The sequence below is a fragment of the Phodopus roborovskii genome, unplaced genomic scaffold (genome assembly GCF_943737965.1).
Source record: "Phodopus roborovskii unplaced genomic scaffold, PHOROB, whole genome shotgun sequence".
Classification (NCBI taxonomy): domain Eukaryota; kingdom Metazoa; phylum Chordata; class Mammalia; order Rodentia; family Cricetidae; genus Phodopus; species Phodopus roborovskii.
In genome coordinates, this window is record NW_026126482.1 from 34,547,501 (window position 1) to 34,568,210 (window position 20,710).

The window sequence follows — 20,710 nt, forward strand, 5'->3', positions numbered from 1 at the left end:
AAAAAAATAAAAGTTAAAGAAATAGAGTAATGGGCTGGAGAGATGGCTCAGAGGTTAAGAGCACTGACTACTCTTCCAGAGGTCCTGAGTTCAATTCCCAGCAACCACATAGTGGCTCACAACCATCTATTATGAGATCTGGCACCCTCTTCTGGCCTGCAGGCAGAACATTATATATGTAATAAAAATATGTTTAAAAAAAAAGCCCATTTTAAAAAAAAAAAAGAAAGAAAGAAATAGAGTAATAAAAAAAAAAGCCACGTAATGATGGAAAGCACAGAGAAAATCTGGATACTGTACGGTATTATATTGTCTTTGTATCATTTGACTGCTGAGGAAATAACAACTGTTAAAACAAATGCTGCTGGATTAATTCAATATATATATTTTAAAAATGCTTTGACTCCAAAATTTAAGTCTGAAGACAGGTTACTGGGGAAAAGGATTTCTATTTTTGTTTCCACAGAAAATGAAAAGCTGTGGATTCCTTGGAGATTAACATGGTTTGATCAAGCAAGACCCCCCTGAAGCATTGTCCTTGGGACAAGGCAGCCTTGCAGACCACAGCCAGGATTTCTGAGTCTTCTTAGGATCCCCATAACAGCACCCCCTACCAGCAGGAAGCAATTTGGAAAGAATGACACCCAAATTCCTAAATATTGTCTATAAATGTTTGTTTTCATTTAAATGGGGTTGGGTTTAAATGGTTAATGATCACAACCAATCTCTTTTTAAAGGTAAAAAGGGGATTATGGTATACATATGAATACTTTGTTTTGAAATGGATTTTTATTTATGGATACAATTTAAAGTCAATTTTGTGATATGTATATTTCTCCTTTTGTTTAGGTATTGTGTTCATATAGCTCATTTAAAATGTAATGTATAATTTAGTACAGATTATAGATAGTTACCTATATTAGTCAAAACTTAAGTTAGGTTTTACCTATAATAGTCAAAACTTATAATTAAGTTAGTTAAGATTTCTAGATCTATAGAGATGTATTTGAGATGAATAGGCATTCTTCAAACCTTTCAAAGTCCTACAGAATATGGCATTTAAAATGGTTTAGGGTTTTTCTTGACAATGAAACATAACTACTCCTGGCAACACCATTTGTGTCAGAAAGGAAGATGGACATCGATGAAACGCCTTATGGAGTTTACTTTCAATATGGCAAGACTAGCCATTTGGGCATGATACTGTTCTTATCTGGAATGTTCGACTTTATGCTATATAAACTGGACATGAAGGACCCACGACCCACAGAAAAATGACTGCTGATACAAGATTGGCATTGCTACAGGATTCTTACTTCATGGAAGAGTCTGCACAGACAGTCTGCAGGACACAGTGAAATGTGACTAACAAATTGCCAATAAAGGTAGTCAGTTTAGTGTCCTCCTTTGCTGAGGAGTCTGACAGACACACTATGGCCTATGGGCTAAAGATGTAACATTACAGTAGAACTTCGGGTGACTGATCAAGCAAGTTGTCTCTGTCATTTCTAGAGTTTATAAATTATCCTTCTGTGGTCTTTGAAGGAGTTGAAGACAGATAGTTATGGTTATAGTTTTCATTAGTTAGGATTAAAGATAAGTTACATATAAGACTTTAGACTCACAAAGATAGGATGGATGATAGAATTATTTTTTTAAGTCTTATTAAATGTTAATGGACTAAATATTGTTAGCTGTGATTCTTATTTGATAACTGTTGTGTGATATATTTTGCTACGCTAAAGTTAAAACTCTTCATTTTATTTTAGACAGAAAAGAGGAGATGATGGGAGATGCCATTCTGTAAATACGTTTCTCTTATTGGTTAATGAATAAAGCACTGTTGACCAATTAGGAAAGCAAGATAGGCAGGACTAGGAGACAAGGAGGAGAGAGGAAGTAAGAGGGAGGAGATCCAAGATGGCAGACAGAGAGCAGAACGCCAGCCCCTCTCTCCAGTAAGATGAGACCACGTGGAAATACTTAGATTACTAGAAATGAGTTAATATTTAAGACAGAGCTAGCCGATAAGAAATGTTAGTAACAGGCCAACAGAATTATATCTAATACAGTGTTTATGTGTGTTATTTGTGGCTGGTGCAGCAGTGGGCTCAGGCAGGCATAAAAACCTACTCATAACAGTTGGGTCAACAGTTGTCTCCTGCACTAGACCTTATTATCCCATACATCAAAGAGATGCACATCTTTTTACTCATCTCTGCCCACCCACCCTCCCCCAGGGCCCATCCCCAACCAGACACCTAATTACTCAATCATTAGAGAACAAGTATTCACAACAGTTCAGAAATCTTCCTAAGGAGTGAGAGAGTGAGGAAGGAAAGCACACAAGTGTGCTGGAATGTGTGATATAGAGCAGGTAGTCTTACATTGTTAATGAAAATTTTAGCTTTTCAGATTTCATACTAGTAAACACAAAATTGCAATGTGAAACAGCTGGGAATGTGACCTTAGTCTTGTCATCAATTTTCCCTGTGACCCTGGGTGAGTTATTCAGTTACACTGGGTTTCTGTTTAACCTCTGCTTGTCCATTGTATTATGAGAGTGAAGAGCTGAGACTTGAAAAGTGTGTATGCAGAAGTAATCCTGCCACAAAGCCCTCCAGAAAATTAGAGAACGAACTACAAGTCCTGGGCCTGGAGAGATGGTACAGAGGTTAAGTAAGCTTACTGTTCTTGCAGAAGCACAAGTTTTATTCCTCACACCCACATACAGCCAACCTGTATCTCCAGCTTCAGGGTATCTGATACCTTTGTCTAGCCTTGGCAGGTACCTGCACTCATGTGCCCATAGTCCCATAAAGGCACATACACATACTTAAAAATAAAATAAACCTTAATAAATAAATCTCTCCAACTCTTGAGTATATACATTTCATTTATCATTTTTAGTGGTAAAGATACTTTTCAGCTACTGACATACAAAGTCTCCTCTTCCTCTACACCTTAAAGAAGTTAGGTTCTCTATGTTTAGGTCACCTGTGGTTATTACTGAATTGTCCCCTCCAGGTTCCTACTCATCCATTCCCTCAAGCTACATTACTACTGATAAGACAGTATGTGTTGGAAGTACCATACGGTCTCTGTGCCTCAAAATGGGTCATTATGTGGCTGGCCAAATCAATCCAGCATATTTGAAAGGAAGCCATTGCTAACTATTTCTTCTGCCTGTCCTCTTCCTGGTCATTGACCTACCATTTTTTTTCTGGCATCCAAGCTCAAAAACTCTGTGATTACCTTGGTTTCTATCTTCTCCAGCAACCTGATCTACCCAATCATCAAGAAAACTATCTCTTCAATAATAATAATCAGTTCCAGTATCCCTTGCTGTCAATCTAGTCTAGACTCACCATGTTCTACTCAGGCCACTTCCCAAGGCTTATCAATGGAATCACACCACATTATGTCTCTTCTCTGCCTAAAAGTGGGGTCTTGGGTGGACAGTGAATACTGGTTATCATGACGGCATCTTCATGTACCATTTCTTCTTCCCTCATACTACCTTCCTCCTAAAACCCCTCTCCTCAGCTGCATCTACTAGAATCTGCACTGGTACTCAAAGACAGTGTTAATATTCTATGTTCTTGTTTCAGGCTACTCATAACCTTCCTGATAGTTTTCTGTCTTTCCTTAAGAGTGTTAAGGAGCATCAAGGGCAAGAGCTTTGCCATAAGCTGCACAGTCTCCATGAATGAGTGTCAAGTCCAATGATACAAACACAAAATGATCTTTCTTTTTCGTTAAGAATGTCATGAAACAAGACAGCAGGAAAGGATACATACTTGCCCATTAGGAGACAATATCACTGATTCCGCAAGCACTTATAACACACCAGAACATGACTGCTGCTCAGCTAATCAGAGTGGGGTAGGAATGCTAGGTCAGTTCTGATCACTTCTGCTGAGGCCACTGAGAGAGATCAGAGACCCCTCAGCCAGAAAAACCTGCTAGGATAGCGCTCTGAACAAAGTGAACTTCATCCTCAAGGGAGCTATGGATGGGAGGGTGTGGTAGGGGATGAGCTGCAATGTAGAATGGAGGTTAGGGGATGAACTGCAGTACAGACTGGAGGTTAGGGGATGAGCTCCAGTGCAGACTGGAGGTTAGGGGATGAACTGCAGTATAGACTGGAGGTTAGGGGATGAACTACAGTGCAGACTGGAGGTTAGGGGATGAACTACAGTGCAGACTGGAGGTTAGGGGATGAACTTTAGTGCAGACTGGAGGTTGGAGGATGAACTGCAGTGTAGACTGGAGGTTAGGGGATGAGCTACAGTGTAGAATGAACTGTTAGCAGATAACCTACCATATCAGAGGCATATCATCAATCCTTGTTCAGGTAACAAGCAGTGAGGGAATGACCAGGGAAAACATCTGGGGTGGAATAAAGCATTTAGGGTATTCTTGATTTTTTTTTTCAAAGAAGTACAACTGAGGGTGGCCATCTTCTTACCTTTTGAGTCTTGGTTAGACACAGGGAATAAGACTACCCAAGCACTACTATGTCTTAGTAATGTTGTCACAGCTTTATGAATTACTACTCAGACCATAACCACAACATAAGTTGTATCATGTTTACACAAGCAAAAGGTTTTGGATTCTATCTTCTAAAAGCATTAGCTCTTGTTTAGGACTTCAGTTATAACACGAAACTCTAGTAATATTTCACATAGTAGCTAAGATTTATTCCTTTGAATTTAATTGAAACCCAAAGGATGGCTCTATAGAGATACGGAACATTAATGAGGAAAGCTGCTGATACTTACACTCCCTTTAGACTTCCTCGATCCAACCATGGGAGGTAGTGAAGAAGCTTTCTGACTGTGGAAACAAATTGCAATTTGGAGATGTGAATGTGGGTTACAACTAATACAAACATATGACAAGCTATCAACTGCTATCACTCCCAGAAGCCTTTGTCCACTGACCCTTGTGGTTAGTACCATAAAACCTCAAATTCCATTCTAAATCACTTCTAATGGTTTCCTGAATATCATCTGACTTGATGCTTACAAACAAACTTTAATACAAGTTTTTTTTATATAGTGTGGTAGTTTGAATGTAATTGCCCCCATAATCTTACAGGGGTGGCATTAATAGATATGGCCTTGTTAGAGGAAGTGTGCCACTGAAGGGTGTACTTTGAGGTCTCTTTCTCAAGCTTCACTCAGTATGACAGTCACATCACTTCCTGTTGCCTACAAAATGTAAGACTCTCAGCTACTTCTCCAGCACCATGTCTGTCTGCACACAACCATGTCCCACCAAGACAATAACAGACTGAGCCTCTGAACTATAAGCCACCCCAATTAAAAATTTTCCTTTACAAGAGTTGCTATGGCCATGGTGTCTGTTCACATAAATAGAAACCCTAATTAAGACAAACAGTTTTAATTTAAATTCCCAAACACTCTATTTGTAGGTCCAAAAAAAATCATTTTTAAGCAAAGCAACAACTATGCCAGATTGAGTCAAAAGCAATAAAATTGTTGGGCATGGTGACCCCCATTTGTAATCCTAGCCCTAAGGAAGTAGAGTGTTAGTTATCAAGAATTCAAACCTATCTACCAAACAAGTAAAAGACCTATATAATAAGAACTTTGTGACTCTAAAGAAAGAAATTAAAGAAGATACCAGAAAATGGAAAGATCTCCCATGCTCTTGGATAGGTAGGATAAACATAGTAAAAATGGCAATCTTGCCAAAAGCAATCTACAGATTCAATGCAATCCCCATTAAAATCCCACCACAATTCTTCACCGACCTTGAAAGGATAATAATCAACTTTATATAGAAAAACAAAAGACCCAGGATAGCCAAAACAACCCTATACAATAAAAGAACTTCAGGAGACATCACCATTCCTGACATTAAGCTCTACTACAGAGCTATAGTTCTGAAAACAGCCTGGTATTGGCATAAAAATAGACAGGTAGACCAATGGAGTCAAATTGAAAATCCTGATATTAACCCACACACCTATGAACACCTGATTTTCGACAAAACAGCTAAAATTATACAATGGGGCGAGGATAGCATCTTCAACAAATGTTGCTGGCACAATTGGATGAGGGTGTGTAGAAGACTGCAGATAGACCCATGTCTGTCGCCATGCACAAAACTCAAGTCCAAATGGATCAAAGACCTCAACATCAATCCAGCCACACTGAACCTCTTAGAAGAGAAAGTAGGAGGTACCCTTGAACAAATTGTTATAGGAGACCGCTTCCTGAACATAACTCCAGGAGCACAGACACTGAGAAAAACAATTAATAAATGAGATCTCTTCAAACTTAGAAGCTTCTGTAAGGCAAAGGACACAGTGGAAAAGACCAAATGGCAGCCCACAGACTGGGAAAAGATTTTCACCAATCCTATATCAGACAAAGGGCTGATCTCCAAAATATACAAAGAACTCAAGAAACTAGTCAACAAAACACCAAATAACCCTATTAAAAAATGGGGTACAGAACTGAAGAAAGAATTCTCAATGGAGGAAATCAAAAAGGCTGAAAGACACTTAAGAAAATGCTCCACATCCTTAGCTATCAGGGAAATGCAAATCAAAACAACTTTGAGATACCATCTTACCCCTGCCAGAATGGCAAAAATTAGAAACACCAGTGATGACTTATGTTGGAGAGGATGTGGAGAAAGTGGAACACTCCTCCACTGCTGGTGGGAGTGCAAACTCATACAGCCATTTTGGAGATCAGTATGGCGGAAAATGGGAATTAGTTTACCACAGGACCCGGCAATCCCCCTCTTAGGCATATACCCAAAGGATTCACATCCATGCAACAAAGACATCTGTTCAACTATGTTCATAGCAGCACTATTTGTAATAGCAAGAATCTGGAAGCAACCTAGATGCCCCTCAATTGAAGAATGGTTAATGAAGATGTGGCACATCTACACAATGGAATACTACTCTGCAGAAAAACAAAATAATGGTATCTTGAAATTCGCAGGCAAGTGGATGGCACTTGAAGAAACCATCCTGAATGAGGTAACCCAGTCACAAAAAGAGGAACACAGAATGTACTCACTCATATATAGATTTTAGACCTAGATCAAAGGATCACCAGCCTATAATTCACACCACCAGAGGAACTAGGATACAAGGTGTATTCTAAGAGATTCATATAAAGTCCCTCACAGAACTGGGAAGGGGCAAGTCCCCCAGAGCTCAGGGGAAGTGGGGGGGCAGCGAATGGAGAGAGAAGTAGGAGAAAATGAGGGGGAGAAAAGGAAAACATGTGCGACCAGGAATATTGAGCCTGGTTAGGAATAGAAGACAGGAAAGAGAGAGAGAGAGACAGAGAGAGAGAACATAAAAGAGGGAGCCAATATTGGTTTGAAGATAAAATTGAACACAAAGAAAGGTCTAGAGAACTGTAAGACTGCTCCCAACTAACAATTTGAGCTTCCGTGGTAAGGCTATCATAAATGCCCTTCCCGGAGAGTGAGATCAACAACTAACTTCTCCATGGAGCCCTCAACTAATGCCTGTTGGAAACAGGATCAAACACCCATACATAAACACTGAGTCGAACTAGAACCCAGATGCAGATGGAGAGGACAAGACCAGGAGACAGAAATACATAGAGACAGCTTACCTGAACAAGGAGGAGCTAACGGGCCACCAGACTGATAGCTGGGAAGCCAGCATGGGACTGACTCAGGCCCCCCTGAATATGGGTCTCAGCCAGAAGGACTGAGTAGTCTAAGGGACCTCAGACATGGAGCCAGGATGTATCCCTGGTGCACAAAAGGACTTTGCGAACACATCCCCCATGGAGGGATAACTGCCTTAATCTAGAGACAGGAGAGAAGCTCTAGTCCCTACTTCACCTACATGACCCCAACTGGATGGCATTCCCCTACATATGGAATTGGGGTGGGGGGGATGGGAAGGGAGGGTGGTTAGAGTGCATGTGAGAGGGCAGAGAGGGTAAAAGGGAGGGAAGGAAGGAGGGAGGGAAGGAGGGAGAGAAGGAGAGAGGGAGGGAAGGAGAGAGGGAGGGAGAGGGAACTGGGATCAACATGAAAAATAATAAATTAAATTTAAAAAAAAGTGCTTTGACTCCAAAATTTAAGTTGAAGGACAAGTTACTGGGGAAAAGGATTTCTATTTTTGTTTCCACAGAAAATGAAAAGATGTGGATTCCTTCCAGACTAATGTGGTTTGATCACGCCAGACCGCCTGAAACAGAGTACGAGGTGATCCTACATTCAAAACAGCTGGACAAAGCAGCCTTACAGACTACAGCCAGGATTTCTGAATCTTCTTCGAATCCCCCATGACAGTGCCCCTTACCAGCAGGAAGTAGTTTGGAAAGAACAACGCCCAAATTCCCAAATATTGTGTATAAATGTTTGTTTTCATTTAATTGGACTTTGTTATATAAAATAAATTTTAAAAAATTAAAAAACTAAAATATTAAAAAAACCTATATAATCATGCTATAAAAAAAGAATTCAAAGCTATCCCAAGTTATACAAGATTATCTCTTTTTTTAAAAAATGACTTTTTTTTTTAGTTTTTTGAGACAGGGTTTTTCTGTGTATCTTTGGCTATCCTGGAACTCACTTTGTAGATCAGGCTGACCTCAAACTCACAGAGATCTTCCTGCCTCTGTCTCCTGAGTGCTGGAATTAAAGGTGTGTGCCACCACAACCAGAATAATAATGACTTTTTAAAATGATGTCTATTATGTCCACTTGTGATGGAAAGGAATGAAAAGTGCTGGCATTTATATTCAGGGAGTTTTTAAACAGGTCAATTATCACCAAATAAAAATAATAATTCTTTTTCCTTGGTTTCATATGTCTGTACCAAAAATCCAACTTGAAATCTATCTCCAAAAACGGACACACATATAATGGTAAACTTTATTAATGTATAAGAGAGAGGTCAGTGAGTCACAGCTTATACATTACCACCAAGTGCCCAGTGCTGCACACAGCAGACTCATCCATTGCTAAGCAGAAGTTGTCAAAAGAATAGATTTCATGACTGGGTAATCAACAACCACTCCGTTGGCACACAACTCTAAGGTTCATGAAGGCCTTGGCTCCTACATAGGCCCAACACTCATGGCATTCCATTCTGCTACTCATAGAAGCCTCAGCTAACCCCCATCAGCCTCACAGGATACAAATGGTGATGTTCCACTCTGCCTCTGCAGAGGACAGCCATGAAAAGGCAAATTTAAGAGACAAGAGGCACTGAACTCTGTACAGAACAACAGAGATAGATCCCCAAGGCCCACCTACAAAGCTCAAGGCTCTACAGCACAAGTGCTAGGCTATACATGACATCCTCCCAAATAGTACTTCCAAGAGGAAACACTTACCTAGTGCAAGTACTTGCTTGAGGAGAAGGCTCAGGGGATAAAGTGCTTGCTACAGAAGCTTGAAGATTAGAGTTCAAGTCTCCAGAACCCATGGAAATACTGGGTAGGCACAGAGACCACCTCGTAATCTCAAGGCTCAAGAGGCAGAGATAAGGGATCCCTAGAACAAGCTGCCTTAAACTGAATGAACAAGCTCAAATAATAAAGTTGGGAGCAGTCAAGAAAGACACTTAACATTAACCTTTGACCTCCACATATCCGTGTGCCCACAAGTAAGTGAACACACACACACAAGAGTCTCGAAGGTTTGCCACTGACTCTATGCTATCTGTTTGTGCAAGTACAATTACATTGCTTGTATATTTCATGGTTTTTAAAGGACATGGATGGCATGTAAGCCAGATGAGGCTGTACATGCCTATAATCCCAGAACTCAGAGGTAGAGGAAGAAAGAACATGAGTTCACAGTGATCCTGGGCTGCACACATAGTTAGAGGCCAGTCTGGTCTATGAGAAACCCTGTCTCAGAAAGACAAATAAAAATAACAAATGTAAGCATCCGTAAGTTTCTACCCAAACAAACAGAAAATTTGTGTGTTCTACATATACTGTTAGACTCTAAAACTGTCTGTGAGATTTATACAGAGAGCTCATGGCCTGTTATCTTCTTCACATAAAAAGAAAAAAAATTATTTACTGTAAACTTGGTGCTGAGCTTTTCACAAATCCCAACAGTGTTTGATACAACAGTTCTTGGTCATGAATGCCATCTATTCTAACTGATGACTAAGACTGGCAGTTACGGAAAATACTTTTTTGTTTGATTTTGAGAGTGGCTAGCCTTGAACTCACTGCATATTTGAGGCTGATCTTAACCTCCTGATCTTCCTGCTTCCACCTCTGGGCTTGGAATACCATATGCACTATCACACCTACCATCAATTACATGCTTATGTTTATATGTTCCAAATAAACAGAACACATGAGATAATGGCCTTTCTTTCCCCATTGCCCACTCTTAATCCCCCTCCTCCTCTCTTTACACTGACATTGCTCCAATGTTACTTCAAGCAGTAACTAAAGAGTGAGAGTAAGTGAGCAGGAATGAAGACTTACCCATAAGGCCTTCTCATGGCTGACTTGTCAAAAAGTAACTCACTGTAAGGTAGTCTCTTAAACTTGTCTCTGCCAACGGCCACGTAAAACTGCCCATTCTCCAGTTCTGCCCCACTCTCGACCAGTTTTCCTTCTAAAGTATAAAGCCTGTCAAAACACCAATGCCAACAATTAGAATTTCCACAAGCATTTGGAGAGCTGCTGAAGAATGGCTCATCTGTTACTCTTCCAATTACTAATTGTAAAGTAGAAGATTTAACAGGAATTGCCTATCATACCAGCGATCTGAACACTATCGGGCTGACCAGGCACTACCAATGAGTCTGGCAAGCCAGCATAGAGATCCCTTCTGGTACCATAGGAAGATTTTAGAGAGAAAGAGAGGGAGAGAGGGAGGGAGATAGAGAGAGAGGGGGGATAGTTATTGGTATAGAATGTATTTATTTTCATTTGTTACTATTGTGGTGGGGAGGCATGTGTGTGCCATGGTGTAAGTGTAGATGGAAGTCAGAAGACAGCATTCAGGAGTTGGTTCTCTCCTTCCAAGAATCACACTCAGGCTCATGCAGCAAGGAGGTGTCTATACCAGCAAGCCACCTCACCAGCCCCAGAATATGGTGTTTAAATGACGCTGAGCTTCCATGGATGACTGATTGATGATGTGTTTGTCAACAATGTTTCCACATAGTTTCTTAGTATGCTTGTAGGCCAGGCTTCCTGCCTCATTCTCTATTAAGGATAGCCTCCGGCCAAGGTACTACAGCCAAACACACAGAAGTGGGTCAGAAGAAAAGAGGTGAGAGGGAGGAAGGGCACGGGCAAGCCGCACTAATGACACAGAATTGCATAGCAGACATGCTTTTGTCTCCTTTTTTAGCCTCGCCTAAGCAGGAGAGTGAGCATGATCCAAGAGCTGGGAGTTCATAGAGCCACCTTTACTGTAAAACTGCTGCTGTAACCTCAATTAATATGTCACTTATTGCAAGAATGCTGATTTTTTTTTCCTAGATGGTTTAAATTATCTACAGAATTCTTTTAAAGGGAGGAAAGCAGGCCACTAGAAAACTAAACCAGGAAGATAACGCAATTTAGAAGATTATAAATAACAGCTAGTAGTTAGAAGGGTTTCAACATGTGTTAGAAAATTTTCAAATGCCTTATGTTACATAAAAAGGTGAATAACAACAATAAAATCCTTCTATCACCAGAAAAGCTGAGGCAGAAACATCATGAGTTCAAGGCTAGCCTGGGCTACCTGGTGAGTTCCAGACCAGCTAGCCAGGACTACAGACTTTGTATCAAAGAAGGAAAAGGGGGATCAATTGATCAACGTGCTGGTCATGGAGAACACTGAAAATACCCACAGAAATCATGAAAAATACTAGTTTTTACCATGCAGATGTTAACATCTTATGTAGTGATATATCATTTATGATTTAATAAAGATTGCCTAAAGTATCAGAAGGCAAAGCCAACCACACTAGTTAGCTACAGAAGCTAGGCGGTGGTGGTACACACCTTTAATCCCAGAACTTGGGATACAGAGGTAGACAGATCTGTTCGTTCAAGGCCACACTGAGCTACACGAAACTGATCTGATCTAAAAGAGAAACAGTTCATACAACAGTGATCTCAGCACTTGGGATACCATGTCTTTAATTCCAGGATTTGAGAATAATAAAAGGAAAAAGAAAGGGATCTCATGTGACAATTAGTCTCCAGCCACATTGAGGAGAGCATAGCAGTCTGGAGATGCAATCTGAGATTCAGTGGTTGTTCCTTTGGTCTGGAGTAGAGGTTAAGAGCAGTGGCTGGCTGCTTTGCTTTTCTGATCTTTAGCTTGAAGTTTGAACCCCAATATCAGTAACTGGGTCTTTTATTATTCATGTTACATTCTTTTTATAATGTGGTATTTCCAATTCTGTAAGTCTAAATAGCATCACAACCCAGATTTCTGCTTATCATGCTTATCTTGATTACCAATCCTAAACAAAGGCTCTGTAGCCAGTCCTCTAACCAGGGAAGCTGTTCAACCCATCACAGGTGCCTAAGAGCATCCTAGACTCTCCCCTGCCTATTGTAGGGAGCAGCACCCCAGTCTCTCTCCACTAGATGGAGGAGCTGTTCACATGCCCAGTTGTGCTCACCAGAAATGTCTCCAGACACAGATGCATGTCCCCTAGAAGCAAAATCACACCTGACTGAGAACCACTGGCCAAGAGCCAGACAGCCAGACATTCTTCACCCTCTTTCCTCCAAATCAGATCCAAATCAGCTGTTAGCTCTTACACTAGAAATTAAAAGGCAGTGCAATTTGGACTCCAGGACCTCCCAGCCAAGAGATGGCTGATTTAGTCTGCAGGTAGATAAAGCTATTGTGTAAATTATAACCTGTGACTTTATTATGCTTCTACAATATAGCCTTATTGACCTGCTTCCTTCTGTTGCCTCAGAACACAAGGATCATGAACAGGAAGTTGAACCAATTTCTGTGGATGCTATTGGTAAATTAATATACTGATACATAACAGAAAGATATATTGATGTTCTGCTATTAAATAAACATACTGATGAATAACATAAAGAGTTTTCAATGTTCTATTAAGGGAGAGTGGGCTCTCCAAAGACAGAAGTCTACCATTGAATTAATAATTAAATTTCTCAATTGGGTGTATTAGCTCACACCTGAGATCACAGCTCTCAGGAGACAGATTCAGGAGGATTGCCACGAGTTTGGGGCTACTGAATGAGTTCCAGACCAACCAAGGCTATGAAGTGAGACCTTGTTTCAAGAAAACAATATTTAATTTCTCTAAATATTCAGGTGGATGGGGAACACAATCTTATTTTCCTTATTGCTCACATGGCTACTTATTTCCACCTAAGAATTTGTTCATGAATAAGAGAAGATACATTTAGATAAGAAATTGTCTGTCTATATCTATACTTTGTATTATTTGTTAGGGAAGTCATCGTGTATACAGATGTTAAAATATAAACCTATATTTTCTTTAAAAACTATGTATAACTAGTGATGTTGATTTCCCTACCACAACCAAAAAGTAGCTAAGGTTTAAATAAAAGATAAAAGCACAAGATGAAACAACATAAATTTATTTTTTAGAATCCTAGAGCCAAGAAGACTGGAGCTAGTGATAAAATTAGTGAACACAAAGAAAGACTGAAAACTCAAGATTTTTATATATAAAACAAAGAAATGCAAACTGGAAACACATTAGACAAAAAGGCCAACTTCTCTAATACATAAAGTGTGGCTTAAAACCAATAAGACAAATATGCAAAGTGACAGGTCATACAAAATAGGATGTAAGCACATGTCACTTATTTAGAAAGTAACTTAGGAACTAAGCATCAGCTTCAGACTACCTGCTAGGCTTGCTATCCAGCATGCTACCCAGTGTCTGTTTAATCTTGGGCTTGTAACTTTCTTCTCAATGTGTCTATTGAAAGAGAATACTATTTCTTAATTCATAGAATGCTGAGTTAATTCATTTAAAATGTAAAATGATTACAAAAATACCTAGAATTGAAGGGGGAAATCAACAGACAGTACTCTATAGCAAATAAATAAAAATCAGGAAACAATGAAACCCACTTGTGTGTGATGCAATATATGTATGTGATGTTACCAGCAGGTGAAGTGGTATTCTTGCCATATACACACTTGAAAAGGCCAGAGGGAGTCATGCAGTGTCCTACTCTCTATCATTCTCCATCGTATGCCTTCGAGACAGTGACTCTTATTAATCTGGAGTTAAGATGGCTAACATTCAGCAAGCCCACAGCCCTCCTGTCTCTGCACCCTGAGTATATCTTGCATATGCCTATAATCCTAACACTGAGGGATGGGGGCAGAGACAGGACGGCAGGGATAGGATTGTGAGGACTTCCTGGCAGCTAGCCTTGCTCTAGGTTCAAAGAAAGACTCTCAAAAAAGTGGGGAAGAGACTGATAAAGCAGGGTATTTTAAAAATGCTTTTGGTTTTTAATTTTAGAACAGCTCACTTATCCTCCCTCACCTCTTTCCTCCTTAAATTCATCTACTCTTTCCAGCATCTGACATGTTTGCCTGAGGCAAAGAGTTCAAACTACTGAATAAACAGTCTTGCCTCCCTGGGAGAAAGAATAGTCAACTCGGCATCAAGAAGTCCCTCTTCCTTAACATAGAATGATGCTTACTTATTACTTATTACGCTACACTAAAATAGTATATTTTAGTTGATATGTTCCAACACACCAAAAGCTGTTTGAAACAACCAACACTGAGGTGCCATTATATATCATAGTCTTCATATAAAGAAACTGAGACATGTTAAGCTTAACAGGATCAGCCAAACTTCAGATCTAGGGATCATTGACTCCAGAGCCTGTGAGTGATGGGGGAATGTCCTTCTCTGTGCTGTAAATACATGTTTCTATTATTGGTTGATGAATAATATTGCTTTAGCCAATGGAAAGGCAAGATGTAGCCAAGAAGAAAGCATAGGCAGGGCTACCAGGCTAGGAGAATTCTGGAAAGAGAAATGCAGAGAATGAGTTGTGAGCCTAGGTATTCTCCAGTAAGCCAAAGTCATATGGAGATACACAGATTATGAGTTAATAATCAAGAGAGAACTAGCCAATAAGAAGCCTGAGTGATAGGCCAGTTTATAATTAATATAAGCCTCTTTGTGTTTATTTGGGACTAAATGGATGTGTGACTGGGTGAGACAGAAACTTCAGTCTGCGAGTGGAAACATCTTCAAGGATTCCAAACCATCCCCCTGTGGAAAGACGCTATTGACGCACCTGTGGACAGCCCCACTCCGAAGAGTTATTTTTTCTGTGACCATTTGTAGTACGTGATCCCACTGATTTAAAGCTTTTCTAGGGATGAGGAGTCGAGAAGCTGGGCTTATGAGGTCTCCATTTGCAATCAAGCTGTGGAGAAAAGGGAAATATAGGCAACACATCTGAGACAGTTATGCTCATAACATTCAAATTTCAAACCCCAAGGAAAGTACAGAGCCAATTAATTCTACCCTGAAACATAAAAAAAAATGTCAGTGTCTCCAACTTACAAAATGGTGCAAGGCTCATGCAGTGATTTCCTGAAGCGGGCAGACACATTGATCCTGCTGTGGATGACTGGCTTGACCTTCAAAAGCAAAGCAAAGGAAGGACAGTCACTAACTTCCTAATGGAGAAATGGGATGATACTCGTCATGCTGAAATAACTAAGGTAATGTCACCTTGTTCTGACTCCACTTTTTGTTTGCTTGGACACAAAATGTTCTACCTCCTCTAGACAATGCTCAAGTCTGCCTTGGCAACACATTTGAGATTTTCTTGGCCTCGACTGTGGTCCAGATATATTAACTAAAATAGTAAACTAAAACAACTAGGAAAAAGGCAAAAATAATTGGCATGTTATGTCTAAAATAATTGCTACACTTTACCAGGAATGAAAGTTTCCAGGTCATTCTGATTCTAACTAACTTTGATATAAATCATGGTCTTTATGGGGTTTGCCTTTTAAAACTCTGTACCCCTGAGCTTGGACACCAAGAAACCTTTTAGAGTCACAAGGCCACTTTTAGTCTGGCCATCAATGAAAGGACTAAAAACTTTTAATTTTCTTAATCATCAGGGTCATCAATAATTATCTCACATGGACCATTTCAATGCCTCTGTTAATGTCTCAGTCTCTTTCCCTGTGGGCACACACTCTAGAATCACCCTCCATCAGTAATTAGATGCCCTCAAAGAAGCTCTCCAAAAATGAAAGGAAAAAAGTCCTGTGTTAAGCCCTAGGTGTACTAATTACAATAAATGCCAAAGGTACAAACAAACAGAGACAACTTCCAGAAAAGTACAGTCAAACACTCCTATATACTCCTGAGTTGAGAAATGCCTTTTCCTGAAATTGCAGGACTGTTTCTTGCCATCTCTCCCCTCATCCTTGGCACACCTTCTCTCAGCTCCTGAGGCCCACCTTGATCTGCAAAGAAAACTTTTCAGCTTCATTTCATCCTGTCCATCACCTGTGCCCCTTCACTACCATGGCCCCTCTTACATCTAGGGAACTCTGATTGTCCCCCACTTATTTAGAAAAACAACTGTATCCTAAGTTCTCTTCAAACTCACTGTGTAGCCAAGGATGACATTAAACTTCCCATCTTGCTGTTTCCAACCCCCAGATGCTAGGATTACAGGAATGAGTGAGTCATCACACCCAGTTTATGTAGTACTGAAGACTAAACCCAGAAGAATTCTTTGACTCTCTAGTTGCTGAAACAGTGCTCATGAATGGCTGCTAGCTGTACAATAAATGATGGTTGGGATTTAATTAAAAGCTACTCTGACTTAGAATAAATTTTTACCCTTTAATGAAACCACTTTTCCAAATTTTAATCCCACGGTTTTTCACCTTAAATTAATATTTGTAGTGATGATGATTTTTTTAAGTGCTTCATGAATCCATAGGTTTTAAGTACCCAAAAAACACATGGTAGAAGGAACTGTCCCCTCACTCCCATCCCCTAGCCATAAGGCTGCCATCAAAGGTATCAATATGTCTCTGCATATTATCTAGCATAGATCTAATAGACATGTAACATGTTAACATTTTTTATTTAATCTTTTCTCATTTTACATACCAATTCTAATTCCCACTCCCTCCCCTCCTCCTACCTTCCCCACCTTCCCCCCACCACACCCCAATCACTCCTCAAAGAGAGTAAGGATTCCCATGGAGAGTCAATGAAGTCTGGCACATCTCTTTAAGGCAGGACCAAGGCCCTCCCTTATATCTAGGCTGAGTGAGGTATCCCTCAAAAAAAAAAAAAAAATATGGGTGGTGGAGGCACATGCCTCTAATCCCAGCACTCCAGAGGCAGAGGTACTCAGATCTCTGAGTTTGATGAGTTTGAAGCCAGCCTGGTCTACAAAACTACATAGAGAAACCAAAGCACAAAAGAAAAATTGTCAGACATGTAATTTTTAAGATAAATGATAGAGTGCTGTGGCCATTTTACCTCTGCCTCCTGAGTGCTAGGACACAGACAGATGATTTAGATAAATAGATAGATAGATAGATAGATAGATAGATAGATAGATAGATGTGACAGATGATAGATGTAAACATAGAAGACAGTTTAAAAGTAGATAGATAATAGAAATAGATGATAGATAGATAATATATGATTGATGAATAGATAATATATAGATAACTGATAGGTAGATAGATAAATGGATTACATAGACAGATTCAGTAGATAATATATCTGTTAATCAGTAAGTGTAGAGAAGTTAGTCCAAAGAGCTACTTGAGGAACTAACTGCCACAGTGGCAGCAGCACACACTTGGCTACTCCCTGGGGTTGTTAACTGGCACTTGCCACCTTTTCAACCCTGGACCAAGAAAAGCAAAGTCAGCCTAAGGACCCAAGGGAACGGAGCTGCAAAATAGATCCTCACAATCCAATGAGCACTCACCTCCTGAAAACACTCCTTACATTGTATAAGGGCTCGGTTTTCAATAACTCTCTAGAATGCCAGATTTTGTGATGGTCCATAAAAGAGTCTACTCAGAGAAACAAATGAACTAATGATAACCATCTGCCAAGTACAGGCCAACATGCACTAGATTTTAACTCTACTTTCTTTCAGGTATACATATAAGAAAAATAGGATCTCAACAATCTTTGAAGAAACTTTGTTACTTCAAAATTATCATCCAGCATCAAAGAGGGAACAAAGCCTTTTGCAGAGGATTTCATCAATTTTCACCTTTTTGATAAGGGATATAAAAAGGATTAAATACACAAAAAATAAGAAGTAATTTACGTAGGAATCAATATGACAGACATATGCAACTATAGATTGCCCTAAAGAGATGCTTTTAACCGTTCAGAAGCTGGGCATGGAGGTATAAGCCTTTACTTCCAGTATTCTGGAGGCAAAGGCATGTAGATCTCTGTGAGTTCAAGGCCAGTCTAATCTGCATAGTGAACTCCAGGACAGCCAGATCTACACAGTGAGACTCTACAAAAAAAAAAAAGCATTCAGGGTGTAAGTAACGCAATAGCAGAGCTTGTCTGGGACACATAAGGCATAGGGCTTGACCCTTGACAATCATTCCTGAAAAAGAAAAGTAGTTATCATCATTATTCTTCATGCCAATATTACTATTCTGAATGGAATAAAGAATGGCTAAAAGCAAATGACGCAGTGAACACACACTCCACAGGACTGTGTCTGCTCTGCTGCTGACCATGGGTTTATAAGTGACTTTGGGAAGGGCCTCTATCACAGGATATTTCATTCTGCAAGTAGTTCCTAAACTTAATAGATAAACCATTCATCCAGAAATCAATGCTCAAGAGTGCACAGCCTGAAAAGGAAAGACTACATAAGAAGTGAAGTCTGTGAGCAGCCATTTCAAGAGGATGCTTGATTCCATAAGAAAAATGTAAGAGACTGGCCCGCTCCTGCTTCTGCCAAAATAAAAGACAGCTGAGAGGCATTTTTAAAAGCACATTAAATAGCTTAAGTTTCAAAGAAATCTCGGTAACCTCAGTGCTAGAGGGGATGGGTTCTAAGTGAAAGAAATCTAGGACACTTGCATGCCCAGATGACAAACCTTCCGTAGTGAGTTAGTCAGATGGTGGGTTGGCATTGTAGAGAAGACTAGGATGTGCTAAGTCCACAGGACCAACAAAGTCTTCTTCAGCTGAACCTGTCTTCAGGTGCACAGAAGTCTAACAAGAGCTAGAAGCAAGGCATAAAAGAAGATACAGAAACCCCATGGCATGAAGGGTTGGAGGTGGGGCTAGGTAATAGATTCTCCAGTGGCATATAAAGCTAACCATTGGACCAACTGTCAAGAGATATCTCTAAATCTCATGAGGATTAACTCCCAAACCCTGTGAGAAGTACTAATTTTACCCTTGTAACATTTGAAATCATTGGTTTAGTGAAGGCAGGAAAAACTGCCACAGCCTGTACTGAAACCAGCTATGGGCTGTGAATACCAGCCCATTTCATAGTATCCAACAGAAGAGGCAGGTGTACTTTCTTCTTAGGAAAAGTATTCTCTACTTTCGGATCCTACACATAACAATGTTCTATAAGGTGACCTCTATACAACAAACGCTGCAAAACAATTCAAATAAAGGGGAAAATAGAGCCAATTGTTAGAGGAAAAAACAAAGTCAAACCAGGCATGGCTGTGATAATGAGATGGGCAAATAAGATTTTTTTACTGTTACATAATACATTATACAGCTTGGTAGCAAAGGGTAAGGCATATCAAACAAAACTCATGCAAGATTTTGAGGTCTAAATCATAAACTGAAACTCCAAAAAGAAACAAATAAAAATGCTAGAAGCAATAAAACAGAACATCTGAAATGAAGAATTTATTAGATAGGCTTAGCAACCTAGACACAAAATATGCCTGATAAAATAACATTTGAAAGAGAAAACAAAGAGCCAAAGAGATGGCTCTGCTGGTGAAGTTGCCTGTTCCATAAATATGGCAGCCTGAGTTTGATCCCTGGAGCCTACATGGTAGAAGGAAAGGACCAACTCCATGTGACTACCATAACATGTGTGTGTATGTGCGCGTGCACACACACACACCAATAAATAAATGTAATAAAACAAATTTAGTTAGTTCCATTAATATTATATAAAATAAGAAATGAAGACATTTCTGAGCGAGCACACACACAAAAAAAAAAAAAAAAAAAAAAAAAAAAAACAAAGCCAAAAGAATTGATAGCACACCTACACTTCCAAAAAAAATATATGATGGGTGTTTTCAGACAGAATGGATTTAGAAACAGAGAAGCATTGGTGTACATGAAAAAGTAAAGGACACTGAAAAGAAATGTACCAGGTATATAAACAACTGTAATGTTTATTTTCTTAAATAATGTTTTAAAGCAAAATAATGACTCATAAAGTCGCTCACATACATTACTAAAAACAAGTTATTTAATATGATCACAAAAGATAGATGGAATTAGATTATTGTAAAGCTCTTTGAGAACTGAGAGAATATTATTTAAAAGCAAACTAAAGTTAAGAATGCTTGTTACAAGCACTAAAGAAATTATTCAGATCTCAAGTACCATAACTAAATAAACATCCATTACAGAAACAAAAAAATAAATATCTTAACTGTAAGGAAAGAATAACAAGAAATAAAA

The 20,710-nt window shown here is 39.5% G+C and overlaps 1 protein-coding gene across 1 annotated transcript in view; it reads right to left on the reverse strand.

Moving 5' to 3' along the window:
- Dcdc2 (doublecortin domain containing 2) overlaps positions 1-20,710 on the reverse strand; it is a 161,627-nt gene that overhangs the window by 99,688 nt on the left and 41,229 nt on the right. The window contains exons 3-6 of the mRNA XM_051194507.1: positions 15,575-15,651; positions 15,303-15,434; positions 10,494-10,640; positions 4,785-4,839 (exon numbers count right to left, since the gene is read on the reverse strand). Of these exons, the coding sequence (XP_051050464.1) occupies positions 4,785-4,839; positions 10,494-10,640; positions 15,303-15,434; positions 15,575-15,651 (411 nt within the window). The remainder of the gene's footprint in view (positions 1-4,784; positions 4,840-10,493; positions 10,641-15,302; positions 15,435-15,574; positions 15,652-20,710) is intronic.